General features: G+C 42.1%; 1 protein-coding gene across 17 annotated transcripts in view; it reads left to right on the plus strand.

Moving 5' to 3' along the window:
- The first annotated feature begins 417 nt into the window (after positions 1-417).
- Positions 418-24,552, plus strand: part of ABI2 (abl interactor 2) — a 122,549-nt gene continuing 98,414 nt past the window's right edge. For 15 of the 17 annotated variants that reach the window (XM_053596331.1, XM_053596332.1, XM_053596336.1 and 12 more), the window contains exon 1: positions 441-809. In XM_053596331.1, the coding sequence (XP_053452306.1) occupies positions 693-809 (117 nt within the window). In that variant the 5' untranslated portion in view covers positions 441-692. Of the gene's footprint in view, positions 810-24,552 lie in introns of all 17 variants that reach the window. The other 2 variants (XM_053596328.1, XM_053596330.1) reach the window with 2 other exon arrangements.

Consider the following 24,552-nt stretch of genomic DNA (forward strand, 5'->3'; position numbering starts at 1 on the left):
AGAGGATGAGGTCAAAAATGAGAAAAATGACAAGTCAGGTGGCACTTAAAGCTACATGGAAGCTTTGTGAGCATTATCCCTGCCCTGGTGAGGTGTGATCTTTCTCAGAGGATAGTCCCGAGAGTAAAGGCTGTGATTTCCTTCGGCCTCCGTTCAGGAATGGAGCAAAGCCTCAGAAATTTCTCAGGACGATGACCCCCCAGCGGGTTCGGCGCCGAGGTGGGTCAAGGAGAGCGCCAGCGCGTTCCCGCCGGGCTAACAAAGGCAGGCAGGGGGTACTTCCTAAGCCGCGCGACCAGAGGTGGCCGAAGGGTTAACAGCGCGACCGAATCCCGCGCGCATCCCGGCCCCCACCCCAGCCGTCGCTAGGAGACGCCGGAAGTGGGGGAGGGGCGGGCGGGCGGCGTGGGCGAGGGTGGGAATCTTTTTCGGGCGCCGGGGGCGGAGGGAGGGGAGCGCGCCTGCGCGCGCCCGGCCGTCCGTCGCCGCGGTGACCGTCCTCACAGTCCGTTGGCTCGCGCCCCGCCCCTGTCGCCCCCTCCCCTGTGGCGCGCCGGGGCTGTTTCTCGCTCCTCCCGAGTTATCGCCGCCGTCTCCGCTGCTCCTCCACTCCCGGTCTTGGGTTTCCCTAACGTTGCTGCCGCCGCTACCTCTGTGGGCTATATGAGGAGGAGGAGGAGGAGGATGTGAAGATGGCGGAGCTGCAGATGCTGCTGGAAGAGGAAATCCCAGGGGGCCGCCGGGCCCTCTTCGACAGCTACACGAATCTGGAACGGGTGGCCGATTACTGCGAGAACAATTACATTCAGGTGCGACACATTCCCTGGCTCCGGCGCTTCGGGTCTCGGCGTGGTGAGAGGCGCGCGGGAGATCCCGAGCCGGGGGCCGCACGCCTGGGGGAGTCGGGCGCGCGGGGCCGAGGCCGCAGTTGGGACGCTGCGGCCCGGCTGAGTCCCTTGTCGGGAGAGGCGTGGGGAGCAGGGTAAGGGTTGGGACCAGTGAATGGGTGGGGATCCACTGGCTGGAGGAAATCATATCTTTAAAACATTTTTGTAAATCGTGAACCAGTCTTCGGCTGGCTGCGTGTTTCGCGTCCCGCCGCCCCCGCTCTCGTGCGGGGCAGTGTGCCGGATGGCGGAGGCGGCGGAAAGAGGTATTTTCAATTTGACGGAATCTTGCTCCCTCTTATGGTGGGGGGAGTTTGTGGGGGATTCATGCATTACCCCATCCCCCAAATTCTGGAGGCTATTTAAGGGGCTATGTTACTGCAAAGTGAAGTGCTTCTGTTTTCTATTCTTGTGAATTCCTCAAACATCTTTTTTAAAGGGGATATGGTAGAAGAGCAGTTATCTCTTGTAAGTTAATGCCATTTTTCTCCTTATGGAGGATGGGAAGCTGCATGATAATTCGTTTTTTTCCTTGTTAGTCCTGTTACAATAGACAGTTTTCCTGTGGGAGAAAGAAGTGTAACTGATTTTTTGAGAGAATTAGGAAAACAAATCTCATGGTTTAATTTTTTCACGTGATGGTTGGTTTGGGCACAAGGAGCTCATAGTGGTATCGGGGTGGTGTGTGTGTGTGCGCGCGGGGGGGGGGGACGGTGAATGTTGGGTGAGAAAAGATTAAGCTGCTCCTGGACGAAGCAAAAGATTCTGTGGATTAACAAAAACTCTTCTTCAAAAATTATATGAAAAGATTCTGTGGATTAAGAAAAATCCTTCTTCAAAAATTATATGAAAGGATTGCAGGTTAAAAGGCACAGTTTGCAAATCCACCATCTTTTTATTTTTTTCTTTCCCATTTAAATTCTCTTGGGATAAGGGTGGAAATGGAAGCAGTGTATTAAGTTGTTTTTTCACTCTTTTTTTTTTTCTTCTCTTCCTATCTCTCCATGGAAGCAGTATGTTAAATTGTTTCTTCAGTCTTTTTTTTTTATTCCCTTCCTATCTCTCCAGGCATCCTCCTTAACGTCAGCTCTATTGGAAAGTATTCTCAAATTTTTTTTTTGTTTGTTTTTGAGACAGAGCGTCAAGCTGTCACCCTGGGTAGAGTGTTGTAACATCACAGCTCACAACGTCCTCAAACTCCTGGGCTAAAGCCATTCTCCTGCCTCAGTCTCCCCAGTAGCTGGGACTATAGGCGCCCGCCACAAAACCCCGCTATTTTTGGTTGCAGCCGTCATTGTTGTTTGGCGGCCTTGGCTGGATTCGAACCCGCCAGCTCGGGTGTATGTGGCTGGCGCCTTAGCAGCTTGAGCCACAGGCGCCAAGCCAGTATTCTCAATTCTTAAGTGCAAATTAAAATACCAGTTACAATTAATAGGTTCGTAAGTTTCATAGGGGCCATATGGTTAATTGAGGATGATATTGTGAGATTTTGTTTGATTTGACATATAGTGAATGCTGTATTTCTTGTAGAGAATAATGATGTTGGAGAATGAACCGGACATAATTCAGACTTTTACCTCCAAAGAGGCAGTTAAGTATGGCTAGTAGGAATGAAATGTGGTCAAAGATTAATGAACATAAAATACAAATGTCCATACTTGTAGGGTACTTTGCTAATACTGAATAGGAATGATTCAAAGGTTTATTTTTTTCAGTTTTTCACTAAATGTATCTGAAAGTATTTTATGGCCCAGAACTGTGTGTGTCAAGGGCTAATAGTAGTAGGAGAGGCTGATGTATAAGCAAATTAATACCATGGAATTAATTTATACTCTGTAGTGGACTGCTGGTGGGAAGGACGAGGGTAAGCATTGGTATCCTGAGGGAATTCACAATTCTTGGAGACGTAAAATCTAAAAGATTTAAGTTATAATTCCAATGCCCTGTGCAGCATATTATGGGCAACAGTTGTAGGTCAGAAGAGAAATCGAGAGTCAAAAGTGATTGGATTGTAGTTAGTAGTAAAAAACAGATGTTTTTGGAAGATAATTTTTATTTTTATTTGAAGGTACGAGTTCCTTTTAGATTACTGTTGCTATGTAATGGTAAAAAATACATGGATTATTGAAGTTGAGAGGTTAAAGGGATCAGCAATTGTCTTTACATGTTTTATCCATTTTTTCCACTGAAAAGGGAAGAATGTTCCTGTCACCAGTATCTATTTTAGCAGTGAGATTGAAAATTTAGTGTGGTAACATTTTAAAATTTAAAACATAAATATGGATTTAATACAGTGATTCTCAACCTTTCTAATGCTGTGACCCTTTAATACAGTTCCTCATGTTGTGGTCCTCAACGATAAAATTATTTTCGTTGTTACTTCATAACTGTAATCTTGCTACCGCTATGAATCATAATGTAAATATCTAATATGCAGGAGACCCACAGGTTGAGAACTACTGATTTAATAGAAATGGATTTGGCTGGCCACAGTGGCTCACGCCTATAATTCTAGCACTTCGGGAGGCTAAGGTGGGTGGATTCCCTGAGCCCACAGGTTTGAGACCAGCCTGAGTCAGAGTGAGCGCTTGTCTCTAAAAATAGCCAGGTGTTGTGGATGCCTGTGATCCCAGCTCCTCAGGAGGCTGAGGCACTGGGGTCAGTTGAGCCTAAGCGTTTGAGGTTGCTGTGAACTGTGATGCCACGGCACTCTATCAAGGGCTACAAAGTGAGACTCTGTCCCGTAGCTCAGTGGTTAGGGCACCAGCCACATGCGCCAGGGCTGGTGGGTTGGAACCCGGCCCAGGCCTGCTAACCAACAATGACAACAATAAAAAATAGCTGGGCGTTGTGGCGGGCACCTGTAGTCCCAGCTACTAGGGAGGCTGAGGCAAGAGAATCACTTAAACCCCAGAGTTTGAGGTTGCTGTGTGCTGTGATGCCATGACACTCTATGGAGGGGGACAAAGTGAGACTCTTGGCTAAAAAAAAAAAAAAAATGGATTTAAAAGTATCTTAGTTCCTCAACTTAGCATCTAAAGTAGATTTTACACTTTTACCTCTTAGATTATCTTTTTTAGTATCTAGTGGGTATGTTATTGGTGCATACTCCCTGGATGATAGCTCTTATATGATTTGTTGTAAAGTTGATACATAGAATATAGTGATAGTGGGTTTGTGCTGATCCAGCTGTGCATTTGGCTGGCTTTCCTTGCGAATATAGCACTGACAAGCAGGAGTTTTGATGCTGCCTGTGACCCTGCAGTAGATTAAAGTTAATTGACAGGATCAGTGATCACATGGTTAATTTAGCTTTTTTTTTGTTGTTGTAGTTTGGCAGGGGCCAGGTTTGAACCCGCCACCCTCCGTATATGGGGCTGTCACCCTACTCACTGAGCCATAGGCGCCGCCCTAATTTAAGCTTTATTATAGCATCATGTCTTAGCCACTAGCTTGGGTTAACTAACCCAACACTCATTATGTGGAAATGTAATTTTTGCCTATAAAACAAACAGAAAAATTGATCCTGTGTAATCAGTGTTTTTGCTCAGTGTTGTTAAGTAACTAGTTTTATGCCTAGGAATCTAAAAAAAAAGTTATTTATTTGAGACAGATTCACTTTGTTGCCCTTCATAGAGTGCTGTGGCATCATAGCTTACAGCAACCTCATACTCTTGGGCTCAAGTGATCCTCCTTCTTCAGCCTCCTGAATAGCTGGACTACAGGCACCTGCCACAATGCTTGGCTATTTTTAGAGATGAGGTCTTGCTCTGGCTGATCTTGATTGAACTCCTGAGCTCAGGCAAGCCACCTGCTTTGACCTCCCAGAGTGCTAAGATTAAAGGTGTGAGCCACTGTGCCTGGCCCAATATAAAAAAATTTAAAGAATATTCTAAATGTGGATTGTATTTAATGTGAAAGTTGAGCAAAGGAAAGGAAATAATGGTGCTGTCCTGCACTCTATTTTAAATTGTTTCCGTCTTAGAAAATTACCATTCAGAAATATTATTGGCTTTAGGAGAGATCAGATGATGCCTGTATTAACATATACACACAGAATCTACAGATAGAGCAGGTTGTAAATAGTTGTTTTCCGGGTTGCTAATGCAGTTAACATTAGAAGTTTAAGTCTTTTTTGTTTTTGAGATTGGTGTCTTACTCTGTCACTTGGGCTAGAGTGCAGGGGTGTCTTTATAGCTTACTGCAACCTCAAACACCTGGACTCAAGCAATCCTCCCACCTCAGCCTCCCTAGTAGCTGGGACTTTGCACCACCAGGCTGACCTAATGTTTGTACTTTTTGTAGAGAGAGGGGGGTGTTCTTGGTTCTCTCTCTTGCTTGGACTGTTCTTAAATTCTTGGCCTTAAGAGCCCTCTCACCCTAGCCTCCTAAAGAGCTAGGATTACATGTATGGGCCGCAAATATGTTTCAAACTGTATTGTACAATAGTCAAAATGTTTGACAACCAGTATAAAAACACACATAGACCAATTGGACAGAATAAAGAGCCCACTAGTATGCATACATAGATTTACCCTGTCATCTAGTCTTTAAGGATAAGGGTACCAAGCACACAATGGGGAAAGGATTGTCTCTTCATTAAACAGTGTTGGGAAAACTGTATATCCACATGTGAAAGAATGAAGTTGGACTCCTGTACTACACGTAATATTAACTAGAAATGGAGTAAAGGCTTAAATGTAAAACCTAAAATTGTAAAACTTCTAGAGGAAAACATAGGAAGAAAGCTCCTTGACATTGGTGTTGGCAATGATTTTTATGACTATGGCCCTCAAAGCCCAGAAAAAAGCAAGAATAAAGGAAAGCGATTGCATCAATCTAAAAAACTTCTGTATAGAAAAGAAAACAAAATGAAAAGGCCACCTATGGAATAGGAGAAAATACAGTAGAACTTCTGTAAGTTGATCACCCAAGGGACTGCAACAAACCAGTCCACATACAGAGGTGGTTAACATAAGGAACTAGGCCTGCTGTTAGTTATATGTACATGTGGGGCATGTCCAGTTAATGAAAATTAGGTCAACTGAAGAGGTGGTGAGTGTAGGGAGGTGGTCAGCTATGGAGGTTCTACGGTATTTGCAAACCTTAGATCTGATAAAGGGTTTATATCCAACATATAAAAAGTCATACAACTCGAGCAAAAGAATAAAAACAGTTTTAAAATGTGTGGAGGACCTAAATGGACATCTTTTCAAAGAAGACTTACAATTGGCCACACGGTGTATGAAAAGATGCTCAATTATTAGGGACATGCAAATCAGAACTAAAATGAGCCATCACCTCACACTTGTTAGAATGGCTTTAAAAAAGTTAGAGAAAACAAGCCTTGGCAAGGATGCAGAGTAAAGGGAACCCCGTACATAGTGGGAATATAAATTGGAGTGGCCATTATGAAAAACAGTGTAGAGATTCCTCAAAAATGAAAAATGGGATGACCATATGATCCAGCAATCTCACTTCTGGATATATAGCCATAGGGGAAGAAATTAGTGTTTTAGACATCTGCACTCACATGTTCATTTCAGCATTGAATTCACAATAGCTAATATGTGGAAACAACCTAAGTGTCTGTTAGGGATGAATAGATAAGGAAAATATGCGTCATATGTACAGTTATCTCTTGGTATATGTGGCATTTAGTTCCAGGACCCTGGAGATACCAAAATCTGCATACTGCAGTCACAATTGTGGAAGCTACATAGGAAAAGTCATCCGTGTATATGTTTTGTATCGCATGAGAGCTGTATTTCCCACCCAACTTCGTTTGAAAAAAATCTGTGTACAAGTGGATTTGTGGAGTTCAAACCTGTGCTGTTCAAGAGTCAACTATATGGGGTTGGTGCCTGTAGCTCAGCAGCTAGGGTGCCAGCAACTTGCACTGGAGCTGGGCGGCGCCTGTGGCTCAGTGAGTAGGGCGCTGGCCCCATATACCGAGGGTGGTGGGTTCAAACCCAGCCCTGGCTGAACTGCAACAAAAAAATAGCTGGGCATTGTGGCGGGCGCCTGTAGTCCCAGCTGCTCGGGAGGCTGAGACAAGAGAATCACATAAGCCCAAGAGCTGGAGGTTGCTGTGAGCCGTGTAACGCCACAGCACTCTACTGAGGGCAGTAAAGTGAGACTCTGTCTCTGCAAAAAAAATAAAAAAACATACAATGGAGCTGGCAGGTTCAAATACAGCCTGGGCCTGCCAAACAACAGTGACAACTGCAACCAAAAAATAGCCAGGCATTGTGATGGGTGCCTGTAATGTAACCCAGCTACTTGGGAGGCTGAGGCAAGAGAATCACTGAAGTTCAAGAGTTTGAAGTTGCTTTGAGCTGTGATGCCATAGCACTCTACCCAGGGCAACACAATGAGACTCTGTCTCAAAAAAAAAAAAAAAAAGTCAACTGAGTAATATTCCGTGTGTATAATGAAATATTGCTCAGTCATAAGAAGAAAATCCTGCTGTTTGTGAGAACATGGATGAACCTGGAGAACATTATGCTAAATGAAGTAAGCCAGACATAGAAAGAAATACTATTTGATCTCACTTATATGTGGAATCTAAAGAAGTCAAACTCACAGAAGCAAAGACCAGTATGGTTGTTACCAGGGGCTGGTGGGATAAGGAGTGTTGTGGGAGGTGAATGCAAGTGGCATCACAGAGTATGAGTCCTACAATTGAAATTGTAAAAAATGTTGGTCAAAGAACACAAACTTTCAGTTATAGGCTGAATAAGCTTTGGGGAGTCTAATGTACTGCAATGTGACTGTAGTTAGTACGGTAGTAATGTATACCTGAAATTTGCTGAGATAATAGATGTAAATGTTCTAATTGCCTTGTCAATTATCTTGATTAGGATAATCATTTCACAGTCTATACATATACCAACTTCTGTTGTACACTTAAAAGATGTACAGTTTTTATTTGTAAATTATCAATAAAGGTAAAACAAAAAAAAAAAATTTACTGCAAGCCACAAATGATCAGCTTCTAGCCTTGACCTCATCTTCTGTTACACACCTCTGACATCTTTTGTTCACTCAACTCCAGCTACTTTAGCTTCCTTCTTTTTTTTTTTTTTTTTTTTTTGAGACAGTCTCACTATGTCGCCCTTGGTAGAGTGCTGTGGCATCAACAGTTCACAGCATTGTCAGACTCTTGGACTTAAGTGATTCTCTTGCCTCAGCCTCCCAAGTAGCTGGGAATACAGGTGCCTGCCACAACGCCTGGCTATTTTTTGGTTGTAGTTGTTGTTGTTTGGCAGTCCTGGGCTGGGTTTGAACCCACCAACTCTGGTGTATGTTGCTGGTGTCCTAGCCTCTGAGCTACAGGCACTAAGCCTTAGCTTCTTTTTTTTGAATATACCAGACATATTTCTGCCCTAGGGGCTTTTTATTTTGCTGTGTCCTTTGCTGGGAGTACTCTATCTTCACATGTTGCATGACTGGTTCTTTTACTTCAGGTTTTTGCTGGTATGTTTCTTTCTTTCTTTCTTTTTTTGAGGTAGTCTCATTCTGGTGCACTAGGTAGAGTGCTATGGCGTCACAGCTCACAGCAACCTCACGTGCCTGCACTCAAGCCATCCTCTTGCCTCAGCCTCCTAAGTAGCTGGGATTACAGGTGCCCATCACTGGCTAATTTTTCTATTTTTAGTTGAGATAGGGTCTCACTCTTGCCCAGGCTGGTCTTGAACTTGTGAGCTCAAACGATCCACCTGCTTTGCCTCCCAGAGTGTTAGGATTACAGATGTGAGCCACTGCCCCTAGCAGTATATCTCCTCCTTGTTGACCCCTTCTGTTGTTCACGCTTCCCCTTGCATGTACTTTACATGTTTTTATTTTTCTATATATTATCTCTTAATATACACTGTATCTTGCTTGTCTGTTTTCCTACCCTAGCATGTGAGGGCAGGGATTTTTGTCTCTTCATTCCCAGCACCTGGAACAGTGTCTGGCACAAAGTAGGCACTCAGTGAATATTTGTTTGAATGAGTAATTTAGCTCTTTCTAGTAAGCAGTAGAAGATGTCTGAAAGCAGTGAAGTAAATTAGTTTTGCAAACTTGCAGAGTTTGTAGATTTATGCCCAGGAAAGTGAAAGTTGGCAAATATTATGTACTCTTTATTTGTCCAGCATATTTAATGTAGATGTGGTCAAAAAATTGATACTAATATTTTATGTTTGGTGCTTTAGAGATAATTAAGCAGTTCATTTACTGTTACTTAGTGCAGAGCATATTCTATCAACTGTCATCAACTCATCAACTGTCTGAGCTGATCAGCTTCTTAGGAAGTAAGCAGGGGAGATGATTCTATTTTAAAAATTTAAACAAGTAAACTCAGGCATACCACTCACAGCTAAATTAAAATCCTGTGCAGAGAGGAATTATGTTCATTTTTTTGCTTCTAATGTCCTTCTTAGTGTTGAGCGTATTTTTGTTGAGTAAAATGAACTTTTGATTTACACTATTTATTTTATTATATATTTTCCTTCCTGTTCATTCAAAAATATTTATTTAGAGACAGAATCTCACTATGTTGCCCTTGGTAGAGTGCTGTGGCATTATAGCTCACAGCAACCTCAAACTCTTGGGTTCAAGTGATTCTCTTGCCTCAGCCTCCTAAGTAGCTGGGACTACAGGTGCCCACCGGAATGCCCGGCTGTTATTTGGTTGCAGTTGTCACTGTCGTTTGGCAGGCCTGGGCTGGTTTCGAACCTGCCAACTCTGGTGTATGTGGCTGGTGCCCTTGCCGCTGAGCTACGGTTGCCGAGCCTCAAAAAATATTTATTGATAATTTTTTCTTTTTTTTTGAGACAAGAGTCTTACTTTGTTACCCTTGGTAGAGTGCTTGGCTGTCATAGCTCACAGCAACTTTAAACTCTTGGGCTCAAGCAGTTCTCTTGCCTCAGCCTCTGAAGTAGCTACAGGTGCTTGACAGAATGCCTGGCTACTTTTTTTTTTTTTTTTAAGAGACGAGGTCTTGCTCTGGCTCAGGCTGGTCTTGAACCTGTGAGCTCAGGCAGTCTACCTGCTCGGCCTGCCAAGTGCTGGGATTACAGGCATGAGCCACTGCATCCGGCCTGATCATTTTTTCATTCTGCAAAGTCGGTGAACCTACAGATTAGGTAACTCACGGATGTACCCCCTAATTCTGTTACTATTTTGATTTCTATGAAGCATCCTTGTTGTAAGTTGTGAATTAATGGGGTTTAACTAAATATAACATGGAACTGGTTTTTTTTTTTGTTGTTCTTGCTGCCTATTATGTAGTCTTGTCCACTTATCTATTAAAGACTTTGAATACAGGTAAGGAGATATCTTGTTAAGAACTTCTAGAGAACCTACAAAACAAAGTCAGATAGGAAAGCCAACAAGGGATGCCATCCTTTTTTCTAAAATGTGTAGTGGTACCACAAGTCTTCTGTTAGGAGATAGTGCTTGAATATTGCTACGACTTCTCCCTCAAAACCTTTTATTCTAAATCTAGAAAATCAGGCTGGGTTGATAAAAAGAACTTAAGTTATTTAGCTTGATATATGCCTGGGTTCAAGCAGTCCTCCTGCTTCAGCCTCCCAAAGTGCTGGGATGGTGTGACCTATTGTACCTGGCCCACGAACATGTCTTTTGTTTAGGTCTTTTTTTTTTTTGAGACAGAGTCTCATTTTGTCACCCTCAGTAGAGGTGCTGTGGCATCATAGCTCTCAGCAACCTCAAACTCTTGCTGAAAATGATTCTCTTGTCTCAGCCTTCCTGGGACCTGCCATAACGCCTGGTTATTTTTTGGAGATGGGATCTCGCTCTTGCTCAGGCTGATCTCGAACTCTTGAGGTCAGGCAATCCACCTGCCTCGGCCTCTCAGAATGCTAGGCTAGGGGCGGCGCCTGTGGGTTAAAGGAGTAGGGCGCCGGCCCCATATGCCAGAGGTAGCGGGTTCAAACCCAAACTCCAGACAAAAAAAAAAAAAAAAAGAATGCTAGGCTTACAGGCATGAGCCACTGAGCCCGGCTTATTTAGGTCTTTGTCTTTCATTGATGCTGGATAGTTTTCAGTGTGTTAAGTCTTGTTCCTTTTTGGTTACATTTATTACAAAATGTTTCATTCTTTTTGATACTATTGTAAATGGAATAGTTCTTAATTTTAATTATTTAGAAGACAAGATCTTCTCTGTTCCCCTGGTTAGAGTTCAGTGACATCATTGTACTTGGGAGGCTGAGGCAAGAGAATCGCTTAAACCCAAGAGTTTGAGGTTGCTGTAAGCTGTGACACCACAGCACTCTATCAAGGGCAACATAGTGAGACTCTTGTCTCAAAAAAAAAAAGAAAGAAAAGAAAAAGAAAGAAAGAAAATTAGAAAGAATGGTGCCTGCTACTTAAGAGGCTGAGGCAGGAAGATCACCTGAGCCCAGGAATTTGATATTGCTGTGAGTACAATGATTCATAGCAGTAGCAAAATTACAGTTATGAAGTAGCAACAAAAATAATGTTATGGTTGGGGGTCACCACAACATGAGAAAATGTATTAAAGGGTCGCAGCATAAGGAAGGTTGAGAACCACTGCCTGGAGTTAGAAGCCAGAGAATAAAGAGTTAATTCAAGTCAACTAAAGAGTAAAAAGGAGACAGAGAAGATAAAGACTGTAGGAATTATGAAAAGAGAAAGCCAAAAAAAAAAAAAAAGAGATTGTAAGATAGCTGTTTGTAACATGCTGTATTTATAATACAACTCCAGTAATCAATAAACCCAAAATACAGCAGATAATTATTTGTCAAGTTCTCACTTTCCTTCTTACAGTTGATATGTTCATTTGTTTGGCCAGCCAACAGAGTATCATACACACTGGTGATAAACATGCTTATTACTCTTATATATCCCCCAGTGAAAATATTTTCCTCTTATATAAAAATAAAATAATAAAGGTATATGGTATGCAGGATGGTCTTAGGTAACCCCTGTAAAAGGGTCGTTCAACCCTCAAAGGGGTCGCAACCCACAGATTGAGAACCGCTGCTCTAGGGCATGTAAACTTGTGCTCTTCACTTTTTCATCCCATGTGTTTTTTTGTTTTTGTTTTTTTTTTGTAGAGACAGAGTCTCACTTTATGGCCCTCAGTAGAGTGCCGTGGCGTCACACGGCTCACAGCAACCTCCAACTCCTGGGCTTAGGTGATTCTCCTGCCTCAGCCTCCCGAGTAGCTGGGACTACAGGCGCCCGCCACAACGCCCGGCTATTTTTTTGTTGCAGTTTGGCCGGGGCTGAGCTTGAACCCGCCACCCTCGGCATATGGGGCCGGCGCCCTGCTCACTGAGCCACAGGCGCCACCCGTGTTTTTTTTTTTTTGAGACACAGCCTTTGTCACTTTTGGTGGAGTGCCGTGGCCTCATACCTCACAGCAACCTCAAACTCTTGAGCTCTGGCGATCCTCTTGCCTCAGCCTCCTGAGTAGCTGGGACTACACGAGCCATCCATGATGCCTGGGTAGTTTTTTCTATTTTTTTAGTAGAGATGAGGTCAGTCTCTTGCTCATGCTAATCTTGAATTTGTAAGCTTAAGCAATCTACCCACTTCAGCCTCTCAGATTGCTAGGATTATAGCCACTGCACCCGGTTTTCATCCCACATTTTTTTTTTTTTTTTTTTTTTTTTTTTGCAGTTTTTGGCTGGGGCTGGGTTTGAACCTGCCACCTCTGGCATAAATGGGGTTGGTGCCCTACTCCTTTGAGCCACAGGCGCTTCCCTCATCCCACATTTTTGTTATCTTAGTTAGTTAACATCTTGTCTTTGAGGGAGGTGACGTTAATCTGTAAAGTAGGAAAAGGTGAGGTAGCTTGCTGTGGGGTGAGCATTGGCAAAATAACCTGTGGCCAAAAGGAGAGTATGTATGATGAAATGACATTCCTGTATATTTTTATTCTACTCTTACAATGTTAGATGTATGCAATAGAACTTCACCTTAAGCCCTTGTTTTTGCTGGCCCACTTCATATCCTGTAGGAGTATATTTTTAAGTAATCAACTTTAATTGCTATGTACAACTGTTTTTTTTTTTTTTTTTTTTTTGAGACAGAGTCTCACTGTGTCGCCCTCAGTAAAGTGCCATTGTGTCACAGCTCACAGCAATCTCAAACTCTTGGGTTTAAGCAATTCTCTTGCCTCAGCCTCCCAAGTAGCTGGGACTATAGGCATCTGCCACAACGCCCGGCTATTTTTTGGTTGCAGTTGTCATTATTGTTTAGCAGGCTCCGGCCTGGCTGGAACACACCAGCCTTCTTGTATGTGGCTAGTGCCCTATTCACTGAGCAATAGGCACTGAGCCAATGTTTTTTGTTTTTTTTTTTGAGACAGAGTCTCCCTCTGTTGCCCAGGCTAGAGTGCCATGGCGTCAGCCTAACGCATAGTAACCTCAAACTCTTAGGTGAAAGGGATTCTCCTGCCTTAGCCTGAGTAGCTGGGACTACAAATGCCAGCTAATATTTCTTATTTTAGTAGAGACAGGGCTTCACTCTTGCTCAGGCTGGTCTTGAACTCCTGAGCTCAAGGGATCCTCTTGCTTCGGCCTCCCTGAGTGCTAGGTTTATAGGCATGAGCCGCTGTGCCCAGCCAAAACGCAATTATTTTTACTTATAAATGAATACAGGAGGTAATTAACTTAAGATGTAATGGTGGACAACATGCATAATATATATACAGTAAATCCCCCAAGTTACAAACATCTTACATACAACTTGTACTTATGAATGGAGGCTGTTTTAGGTAGTAGATAAATGTACCTGTTCCAGTTTGTAAGTTCCAGCTTACGTACACATTGAACTTAAGAAAAACCTACAGAATTTATCTTGTTCTTAACCCATGGACTGCCTGTATAAACCTTTTTATAGGACCAAGCAACTATGAAGGATTTCTTTTTGACATGATTATTCTTTTCGACAAGTTATATATTGACAGGATGATTACAAGTATATTTATAAGCCAAAATTTAATGATGGCTAAGTTAATGGAAATTGCCCTCAAAATTTAGTATCACTTCACCTGGATAAAGTGAGGAATTTATTTTGTTTTTTATTAGACTTTATTTTTAATTTTTATTTATTTATTTATTTATTTATTATTTTTTTTTTGTAGAGACAGAGTCTCACTGTATGGCCCTCCGTAGAGTGCCGTGGCCTCACACAGCTCACAACAACCTCCAACTCCCGGGCTTAAGCGATTCTCTTGCCTCAGCCTCCCGAGTAGCTGGGACTACAGGCACCCGCCATAACACCCGGCTATTTTTTGGTTGCAGTTTGGCCGGGGCCGGGTTTGAACCCGTCACCCTCGGTATATGGGGCCCGCGCCCTACTGACTGAGCCACAGGCGCCGCCCTAATTTTTATTTGTTAATTATTTAGCTTTTTGTGATAAGGTCTCACTCTGTTACCCAGGCTGGAGTGCAGCAGCCTTAGTGTAGCTCACTACAACTTCAAACACTGGGACTCAAGTCATCCTTCCCTCTGGCCCTCCCCCTAGGATTACAGTTTTGAATGAGCCACTGCTCCTGACCTAAACTTGATTCTTTACAGTGGTTTTAGGTGTGCTGTAATTGAGTACAAGGTATAGAAATTTCCTATTTGCTTCCTCTCCCACCATGCGCATATCTTCCCCTGTTGTTACTGTTCCTTGACAGAGTGGTACATTTATTACAGTTGATGAACCTACACTTGCACATCCTTATCATCTAAAATTTATTTTATTTTTAATAGTACAAAGAACTCCCCCACCCCAAACTATTGAGGAGTTATGTTACTGACTCTAATGTCCTGTCCCTACTGGATACTTTAGTGTGTATGTATTTATTTCAAAGACTATTTTTCTGCTTAATTGCACAATAATCATCAAAATCAGGAAATAATATTGATACATTTCCAGTGTCCGATTCTCAGATTTCTGTTCAAATTTTGCCATTTGTTCAACAAGGTCTTTTATAAAAGGGTTCAAGTAGGGCATGGTGGCTTTTGCCTGTAATCCTAGCGCTTTCGAAGGCTGAGGTGGGTGGATTGCCTGAGCTCAGGGGTTTGAGACCAGCCTGAATAAGAGTGAGACCCCATCTCTAAAAAATTGCTGGGTGTTGTGGAGGGTACCTATAATCCCAGCTACTTGGGAGGCTCAGGCAGGAAAATCACTTGAACCTAAGAGTTTGAGGTTGCTGTGAGCTATGTTGTCATGGCCCCTAGCCATGGCAACAGAGACTCCTTCAGTCTGGAACAGTTCTTCATCTCTTCAGCTTCTTTTTTTTTTTTTTTTGAGACAGAGCCTCAAGTTGTCACTCTGGGTAGAGTGCTGTGGCATCACAGCTCACAGCAACCTCCTAACTCCTGGGCTCAAGCGATTCTCCAGCCTCCGCCTGCCAAGTAGCTGGGACTTACAGGCGCCCAACACAAAGCCGGCTATTTTTTGGTTGCAGCCTTCATTGTTGTTTGACAGGCCCGGGGTGGATTTGAACCCACCAGCTCAGGTGTATGTGGTTGGCGCCTTAGCTGCTTGAGCCACAGGTGCCAAGCCTTCTTTCGGTTTTTATGACCATGATCCATTTGAGGATTAGAGGCAGTTGTTTATTCATAGTGTTCATTAATGTTCCAGTGTTTCCTCCTGACTAGATTAAAATTATGTATTTTTAATAGAAATGTCACAGAAGTGATGCTATTATTTTCTTGCTCCCTATCATGTGGGTAATGAGTTTAATTTGTCCAGTGCTGTTGATAATAATTTTGATCACTTTTACAATTGTATCTGCCAGGTTTCTCCATTGTGAAGTTACTCTTGAAATATTACTTTGTAGGGCGGCGCCTGTGGCTCAGTGAGTAGGGCGCCGGCCCCATATGCTGAGGGTGGTGGGTTCAAACCCAGCCCCGGCCAAACTGCAACAACAAAAAAAAAAAATAGCCGGGCGTTGTGGCGGGCACCTGTAGTCCCAGCTGCTCGGGAGGCTGAGGCAAGAGAATCACATAAGCCCAAGAGCTGGAGGTTGCTGTGAGCCGTGTGACGCCATGGCACTCTACCGAGGGCAGTAAAGTGAGACTCTGTCTCTACAAAAAAAAAAAAAAAAAAAAAGAAATATTACTTTGTAATTAATAGTACCTTGTGAGGAAATACTTTGATATTATGTACATATCCCATTCCTCATCAGACTTTCAGCCCATATGTTAGGGTTCTCCAGAGAGGCAGAACCAGTAGGATATTTGTACATACAGATGTTTATTTGAGAATGGATTTCTTAGGGAAATTGGCTAATGTAATTATGGAGGTGGAGAAGTCCCACAGAAGTATCAGCAACTGGAGACATGGGGATGCCAGTAGTATGGCTCATTAAAGCCCCCAAACCTCAGAACCAAGGAAGCCAATGGCATAAGTCTCAGACTGAGGCTAATGGCCTGAGAACCTGGGGGTTGCTGGTATAAGTCTTAGAGAGCATAGAGTTCTGATGTTTGAGGGCAGGAGAAGAGTGTCCCAGCACCAGGGGAAGGCGGGAGAAAGAATTCATCTTTCCTTTGTTTTCCCTGCCTCTTTTTTAAGCTCCCAGCCAGTTGAATGGTGCCCACCCACATTGAGGGCAGATTTTCCCCACCCATTCTACCTGCTCACATGTCAGTCTCTCGGGAACTGACCAACGGCCAGTCCTTTCTTGAATGTGCAGGGTTTGAACATCCCAAGCTATATAGTTACTGCCAAAGAAAATTAATGTGTTTAAGGAAGGAAAAAAGCATGTCTCTGCTGAACTCTTTGTGGTGCTAAGCTTGTTTAGGCACTTGTGAAATACTAAAATGGTCAATAATTTATGGTAAAATTCAGAATCAGTGTAATAAAATAGAAGGAGATTTTTTTTTTTTGGCCGGGGCTGGGTTTGAACCCACCACCTCCGGCATATGGGACCAGCGCCCTACCCGCTGAGCCACAGGCGCCGCCCTTTTTTTCTTTTTTAGTCAGAGTCTTATTCTCTAGCCCTGTGTAGAGTGCCCTGGCATCATCATAGCTCACAGCAACCTCAGGCAGTTAATCCTCTTGACTCAGCCTCCCAAGTAGCTGGGACTACAGGTGCCCGCCACAACAACCAGTTAGTTTTTCTATTTTTAGTAGAGATGGGATCTGGCTCTTGGTCAGGCTGGTCTCGAACTTTGGAGCTTAAGCAGTCCACCCATCTCGACTTCCCAGAGTGCTAGGATTTCCCATATGTCTAGACTCAACTATACCCGTTTACGTTAAAAGTGACAAATCACAAGTTTTGTAATATCTACTTTAAGTTTAAGAAAAGAGTCTATGGGCTGGACACAATGACTCATTCTTGTAATCCCAGCACTCTGGGAGGCCGAGGTGGGTGGATTGCTTGAGCTCACAGGTTTGAGACCAGCCTGAGCAAGAGTGAGACCCCGTCTTTAAAAATACCTGGGTGTTGTGGTGGGTGCTTGTAGTCCCAGCTGCTCAGGAGGTGGAGGCAAGATAATTACTTAAGCCCAAGAGTTTAAGGTTGCTGTGAGCTATGACGCCACTCTACTGAGGGTGACAAAGTGAGACTCTGTGTCAAAACAAACATGAAAAAGAAAATGATCTTATAAATCTAGTATTTTCTTCCTTCCTTCTTTCCGTCCTCCCTCCCTTCCTCCCTCCCAAACTGTCGCCCTGGGTAGAGTGCTGTGGCTTCACAGCTCACAGCAGCCTCAAACTCTTGGGTTTAAGCAATTCTCTTGCCTCAGCTTTCCAAGCAGCTGGGACTATAGGCACCCACCACACCCCCCGACTATTTTTTGGTTGTAGTTGTCATTATTGTTTAGCAGGCCCGGCTGGGTTCAAACTTGCCACCCTCAGTATATGTGGCCAGTGTCCTGCTGACTAAGCTAAAGGCACCTCCCAAATCCAGTATTTTCAATGTAGTATATGGTAACCGAGTCCTTGAGAGTATATGCGACTTATTTAAGATCAAGTGGGATAGCAGCAGAGTTTAAAATAGTAACTCAAATGCCCTTATCCTTTTTTTTAAAAATCCAGTGTTTCCAGAGACCCAGCTTAAGGCTTTAGTGATAGATTTTGCCTAAAACAATTAAGACAGTCTCAGCAAATAACTGGTTGACTTTATTTTCTGAAACTCATAAAGATTAGATCAGTTGTTTTATTTCTAAAGTAACCTCTTTCATCTTGAGCTGTCCTCTGACACTTTCAGTGTATAGTAAATATTAAATTTATCTGCCTCATTTGTGTCCAGTTAACCTTTACATAGATTGTTTAGACAGATTACATAGCAACTTGGTTGTTTTAAATATATTATTGAGAATAACCAAAATCAGAGCAGAATTAAATGAAATTGAAAACAAAAGAATTATACAACAGATCAATAAATCAAAAAGTTGGGTTTTTGAAAAGGTCAATAAAATAGATAAACCTTTGGCTAACCTAACCAGGAAAAAAAGAGTAAAATCTCTAATCTCATCAATCAGAAATGACAAAGACGAAATAACAACAGACTCCTCAGAAATTCAAAAAATCCTTAATGAATATTACAAGAAACTTGATTCTCAGAAATATAAAAATCTGAAGGAAATTGACCAATACTTGGAAGCACGTCACCTTCCAAGACTTAGCCAGAATCAAGTGGAAATGTTGAACAGACCCATATCAATTTCTGAAATAGCATCAACCATACGAAACCTCCCTAAAAAGAAAAGCCCGGGACCAGATGGCTTCATGTCAGAATTCTACCAAACCTTTAAAGAGGAATTAGTACCCATATTACTCAACCTGTTCCAAAATGTAGAAAAAGAAGGAAGACTACCCAACACATTCTATGAAGCAAACATCACCCTGATCCCCAAACCAGGAAAAGACTCAACAAGAAAAGAAAATTATAGACCAATATCACTAATGAATATAGATGTAAAAATAATTCAACAAAATCCTAACAAACAGAATCCAGCAACACATCAAACAAATTATACATCATGACCAAGTCGGTTTTATCCCACGGTCTAAAGGCTGGTTCAATATACGTAAATCTATTAATATAATTCAGCACATAAACAAAAACAAAAGACCATATGATTCTCTCAATTGATGCAGAAAAAGCTTTTGATAATATCCAGCATGCCTTTATGATCAGAACACTTAAGAAAATTGGTATAGAAGGGACATTTCTTAAACTGATAGAGGCCATCTACAGCAAATCCACAGCCAATATCATATTGAATGGAGTTAAATTGAAATCATTTCCACTCAGATCAGGAACCAGACAAGGCTGCCCATTGTCTCTACTGCTCTTTAAGTAATGGAAGTTTTAGCCACCACAATTAGGGAAGAAAAGGCGATCAAGGATATCCATATAGGGTCAGAAGAGATCAAACTTTTGCTCTTCGCAGATGATATGATTGTATATCTGGAAAACACCAGGGATTCTACTACAAAACTCTTAGAAGTGATCAAGGAATACAGCGTCTCAGGTTACAAAATCAACATTCATAAATTGGTAGCCTTTATATATACCAACAATAGTCAAGCTGAAAAAGTTAAAGACTCTATCCCATTCACAGTAGTGCCAAAGAAGATGAAATATTTGGGAGTTTATTTAGTAAAGGACGTGAAAGATCTCTATAAAGAGAACTATGAAACTCTAAGAAAAGAAATAGCTGAAAATGTTAACAAATGGAAAAACATACTATGCTCATGGCTGGGAAGAATCAACATTGTTAAAGTGTCCATACTACCCAAAGCAATATACAATTTTAATGCAATCTCTATTAAAGCTCCACTGTCATACTTTAAGGAGCTTGAAAAAATAATACTTCTTTTTATATGGAATCAGAAAAAACCTTGAATAGCCAAGACATACTCAGAAATAAAAACAAAGCAGGAGGAATCATGCTACCAGACCTCAGACTATACTATAAATTGATAGTGATCAAAACAGCATGGTACTGGCACAAAAACAGAGAAGTAGATGTCTGGAACAGAATAGAGAACCAAGAGATGAATCCAGCTACTTACTGTTATTTGATCTTTGACAAGCCAGTTAAAAATATTCAGTGAGGAAAAGATTCTCTATTTAACAAATGGTGCTGGGTAAACTGGCTGGCAACCTGTAGAAGACTGAAACTGGATCCACACCTTCCACCATTAACTAAGATAGACTCTCACTGGATTAAAGATTTAAAACTTAAGACATGAAACTATAAAAATACTAGAAGAGAGTGCAGGGAAAACCCTTGAAGAAATCGGTCTGGGCGAATATTTTATGAAGAGGACCCCCTCCACCCCCCCGGCAATTGAAGCAGCTTCAAAAATACACTACTGGGACCTGATCAAACTAAAAAGCTTCTGCACAGCCAAGAACAGTAAGTAAAGCAAGCAGACAGCCGTCAGAATGGGAGAAGATATTTGCAGGTTATGTTTCCGACAAAGGTTTAATAACCAGAATCCACAGAGAACTCAAACGTATAAGCAAGAAAAGAACGAGTGATCCCATCCCAGGCTGGGCAAGGGACTTGAAGAGAAACTTCTCTGAAGAAAGGCGCACAGCCTACAGACATAAGAAAAAATGCTCATCATCTTTAATCATCAGAGAAATGCAAATCAAAACTACTTGGAGATAGGGCGGAGCCTGTGGCTCAGTCCGTAGGGCGCTGGCCCCATATACCGAGGGTGGCAGGTTCAAACCTGGCCCCTGCCAAACTGCAACCAAAAAATAGCCGAGTGTTGTGGCGGGCGCCTGTAGTCCCAGCTACTCGGGAGGCTGAGGCAAGAGAATCGCTTAAGCCCGGGAGTTGGAGGTTGCTGTGAGCTGTGTGAGGCCATGGCACTCTACCGAGGGCAATAGGGTGAAACTCTGTCTCTACGAAGAAAAAAAAAAAAAAAAAACTACTTGGAGATATCATCTAACTCCAGTAAGATTAGCCCACGTTACAAAATCCCAAAACCAGAGATGTTGGTGTGGATGCGGAGAAAAGGGAACACTTCTACACTACTGGTGGGAATGCAAATTAATACATTCCTTTTGGAAAGATGTTTGGAGAACACATCAAGATCTAAAAATAGATCTGCCATTCAATCCTATAATTCCTGTACTAGGCATATACCCAGAAGACCAGAAATCACATCATAACAAAGGTATTTGTACCAGAATGTTTATTGCAGCCCAATTAATAATTGCTAAGTCATGGAAAAAGCCCAAGTGCCCATCGATCCACGAATGGATTAATAAATTGTGGTATATGTACACCATGGAATATTATGCAGCATTAAAGAAAGATGGAGACTTTACCTCTTTCACGTTTACATGGATGGAGCTGGAACATATTCTTAGTAAAGTGTCTCAAGAATAGAAGAAAAAGTATCCAATGTACTCAGCCCTACTATGAAACTAATTTATGGCTTTCACAGGAAAGCTATAACCCAGTTATAACCTAAGAATAGGAGGAAGGGGGTAAGGGAGTGGGGGGGAGGTGGGCTGAGGGAGGGTGATTGGTGGGATTACACCTGCGGTGCATCTTACAAGGGTATATGTGAAACTTAGTAAATATAGAATGTAAATGTCTTAACACAATAACTAAGAAAGTGCCAGGAAGGCTATGTTAACCAGTGTGATGAAAATGTGTCAGACGGTCTGTAAAACCAGTGTATGGTGCCCCATGATCACATTAATGTACACAGCTATGATTTAATAAAAAAAAAAAAAAGAAAGCGGTATCTTTTAGTTTGCCTCGTATAAGTCATGTTTCTTTGCAGCTGTCAATTTCAAGTCTATGCCATGAGACTTTATGTACTAGAAAGGAGAAAATGAAAATTACTTCAGGCCAGACGTGGTGGCTCACGCCTGTAGTCCCAGCGCTGTGGGAGGCCGAGGCAGGTGGATTGCCTGAGCTCAGGGGTTCAAAACCCATATGAGCAGCAGTCAGCCAGAGTAAGGCCCCGTCTCTACCAACAACATCAAAAACAGCCAGCACTGCAGGAGAAAGAAGAAAATCAACAAAAAAGGAGTACTTAGAGCAAAGAAGAATGAACAAGCACACTGAAATTAAAAAAAAAAAAAAAAATTAAAAAAAAAAATTACTTCAAGCAAAAAAAAAAAAAATTGATGGGCTCTGAATCAGAGCTGACTTCCTCTACCTCTTTAGTGAGGTAACTGTCTTGAAAGGCAAGCTCTGTGGAAAAGGAAATGTCTCTTTATTGTTGTCAACCTTTTATCTAATCTCTTTTTAAAAACCTTTAATTTAGATATAATTTTGGGGATCAGCGCTTGTATCACAGTGGTTAAGGCACCAGCCACGTAACACCGGAGGCAGCGGATTTAAACCCAGCCCAGGCTAGCTAAAACAACTGCAACAAAAACAAACAAAATAGGCTTAAAAAAAAAAAAAAAAAAAAGATACTAGTTTAATACATACCGAAAAGTCCCCTTTTACTAAAGAAACAATTATCTTAACATTAATGTGTATTTTTTAAAATTTCAGTTTAATATGAGGGTACAGATGTTTAGATTACATTGCTTTTGTTTCTGAGGTAAAGTTCAAGTTGTAGATGAGCCCATCACCCTGGGGGCATGCTGAACACGCTCATATTGTGCACATTAGGTGAGATCCCTCTTAACCACCTTCCCCTTTCTCCCCCACTTCTCTCTTCTCCCTCGCTAGACTATACTTGTGTTTTTCTTTCATTTGGCCGTATAGTTGTTTGTTTATTAGTTTCATATTGGTATTGAGTATGTTGGATCCCCCCCTCACCCCCCTTTCTGGAGATACTTTATTAAGAAGAATGTGTTTCAACTCCATCCAGGTAAACACAAAAGATACGAAGTCTCCATTTTTTTCTTACCGCGGAATAGTACCCCATGGTATACATACGCCACCGTTGTTTTTTTTTTTTTTTTTTTTGTAGAGACAGAGTCTCACTTTATGGCCCTCTGTAGAGTGCTGTGCCCTCACACAGCTCACAGCAACCTCCCAACTCCTGGGCTTAAGCGATTCTCTTGCCTCAGCCTCCCGAGCAGCTGGGACTACAGGCGCCCGCCACAACACCCGGCTATTTTTTGGTTGCAGTTTGGCCGGGGCCAGGTTTGAACCCGCCACCCTCGGTATATGGGGCCGGCGCCTTGTCCATTCATGGGTTGATGGACACTTGGGTTGCTTCCAAGTCTTGGCAATTGTGAATTGAGATACAATAAACATTCTAGTGGAAATGTCTTTGTGGTGAAATGTTTTTTTCTTCTGGGTAGATACCTAGTTAATGGGATTGTAGGATCAAATGGAAGGTGGACTTTGAGTTCTTCGAGAATTCTCCATACTTCTTTCCATAGAGGTTGTATTAGTTTGTAATCCCACCAGCAGTGCAAAAGTGTTTCCTTCTCTCCACGTCTGTTCCAGCAGCTGCAGATTGGGGATTTTGTGTTGTGGGCTAATCTCACTGGAGTTATATCTAGAATTTTGGTTTGCATTTCTCTGATGGTTAGGAATGATGAGCAATTTTTCATGTGTTTTTTTGCCATTTGTCATCTTGAGAGAAGTTTCTGTTTAAGTCTCTTGCCCACTTTTAAATGGTGTTATTTGCTCTTTTCTTGTTGATTAATTTGAGTTCTTGGTAGATTCTCTTTATTAGCCCTTTCTCAGATTTGTAGCATGCAAATATCTTCTACCATTCTCAAGGCTGTTTGCTTTAGTTGTGGTACCCTTAGTTATGTAGACACTTTTCAACTTGATCATGTCCCATGTCTTTATAAATTCTTTTCCCAGGCTGATAGTGTCCAGAGTTTCTTACACAATCTTGTCTAGAATTTTTATTGTTTTATGTCTTAAGTTTAAATCTTTTATCCAGTGAGAATCAATTTTTGTCAATGGTGAGAGGTGTGGGTCCAATTTCAGTCTTCTTCCAGCACCTTTTTTTTTTTTTTTTGAGAGACAGTCTCACTTTGTCACCCTCCGTAGAGTGCTGTTACATCACAGCTCATAGCAACCTCAAACTCATGGGCTTAAGTGATTCTCTTGCCTTAGCCTTCCAAGTAGCTGGTGTCTGCCACAGCACCTGGCTATTTTTACAGATGAGGTCTTGCTCTGACTCAGACTGGTCTCAAACCTGTGAGCTCAAGGGGAATCCACCCACCTGCCTTGGCCTCCCTGAGTGTTAGGATTGCAGGCATGAGTCACGGCACTGGCCTCCAGCACCATTTGTCAAACAGGGATTCTTTCCCCCAGTGCATGCTTTTGTTTGTTTTACCAAAGATGAAAGGGCAATATATGGTTGGTTTCATCTTTAGGTTTTCTATTCTATTCCATAGATCTATATCTCTATTTTTGTGCCAGTAGCATGCTGGTCTGAGCATATAGATGTGTAGTATAACCTGAAATCTGATAACATGATACCTCCAGATTTGTTTTTGCTTATTAAAATTATATTGGTTATTGAAGTTTTTTCTGGCTCCATATGAAACTAATAAATACTATGTTTTCAAGTTCTTAAGTATGACATTGGTGCTTTGATAAAGGGTTACATTAAATCTGTGGATTGCTTTGGGTATTATGGACATTTTTTTTTTTTTTTTTTTTTTGTGGAGACAGAGTCTCACTTTATGGCCGTCAGTAGAGTGCCATGGCATCACACAGCTCACAGCAAACTCCAACTCCTGGGCTTAAGCGATTCTCTTGCCTCAGCCTCCCGAGTA

This window comes from Nycticebus coucang, chromosome 7 (genome assembly GCF_027406575.1).
Source record: "Nycticebus coucang isolate mNycCou1 chromosome 7, mNycCou1.pri, whole genome shotgun sequence".
NCBI lineage: Eukaryota > Metazoa > Chordata > Mammalia > Primates > Lorisidae > Nycticebus > Nycticebus coucang.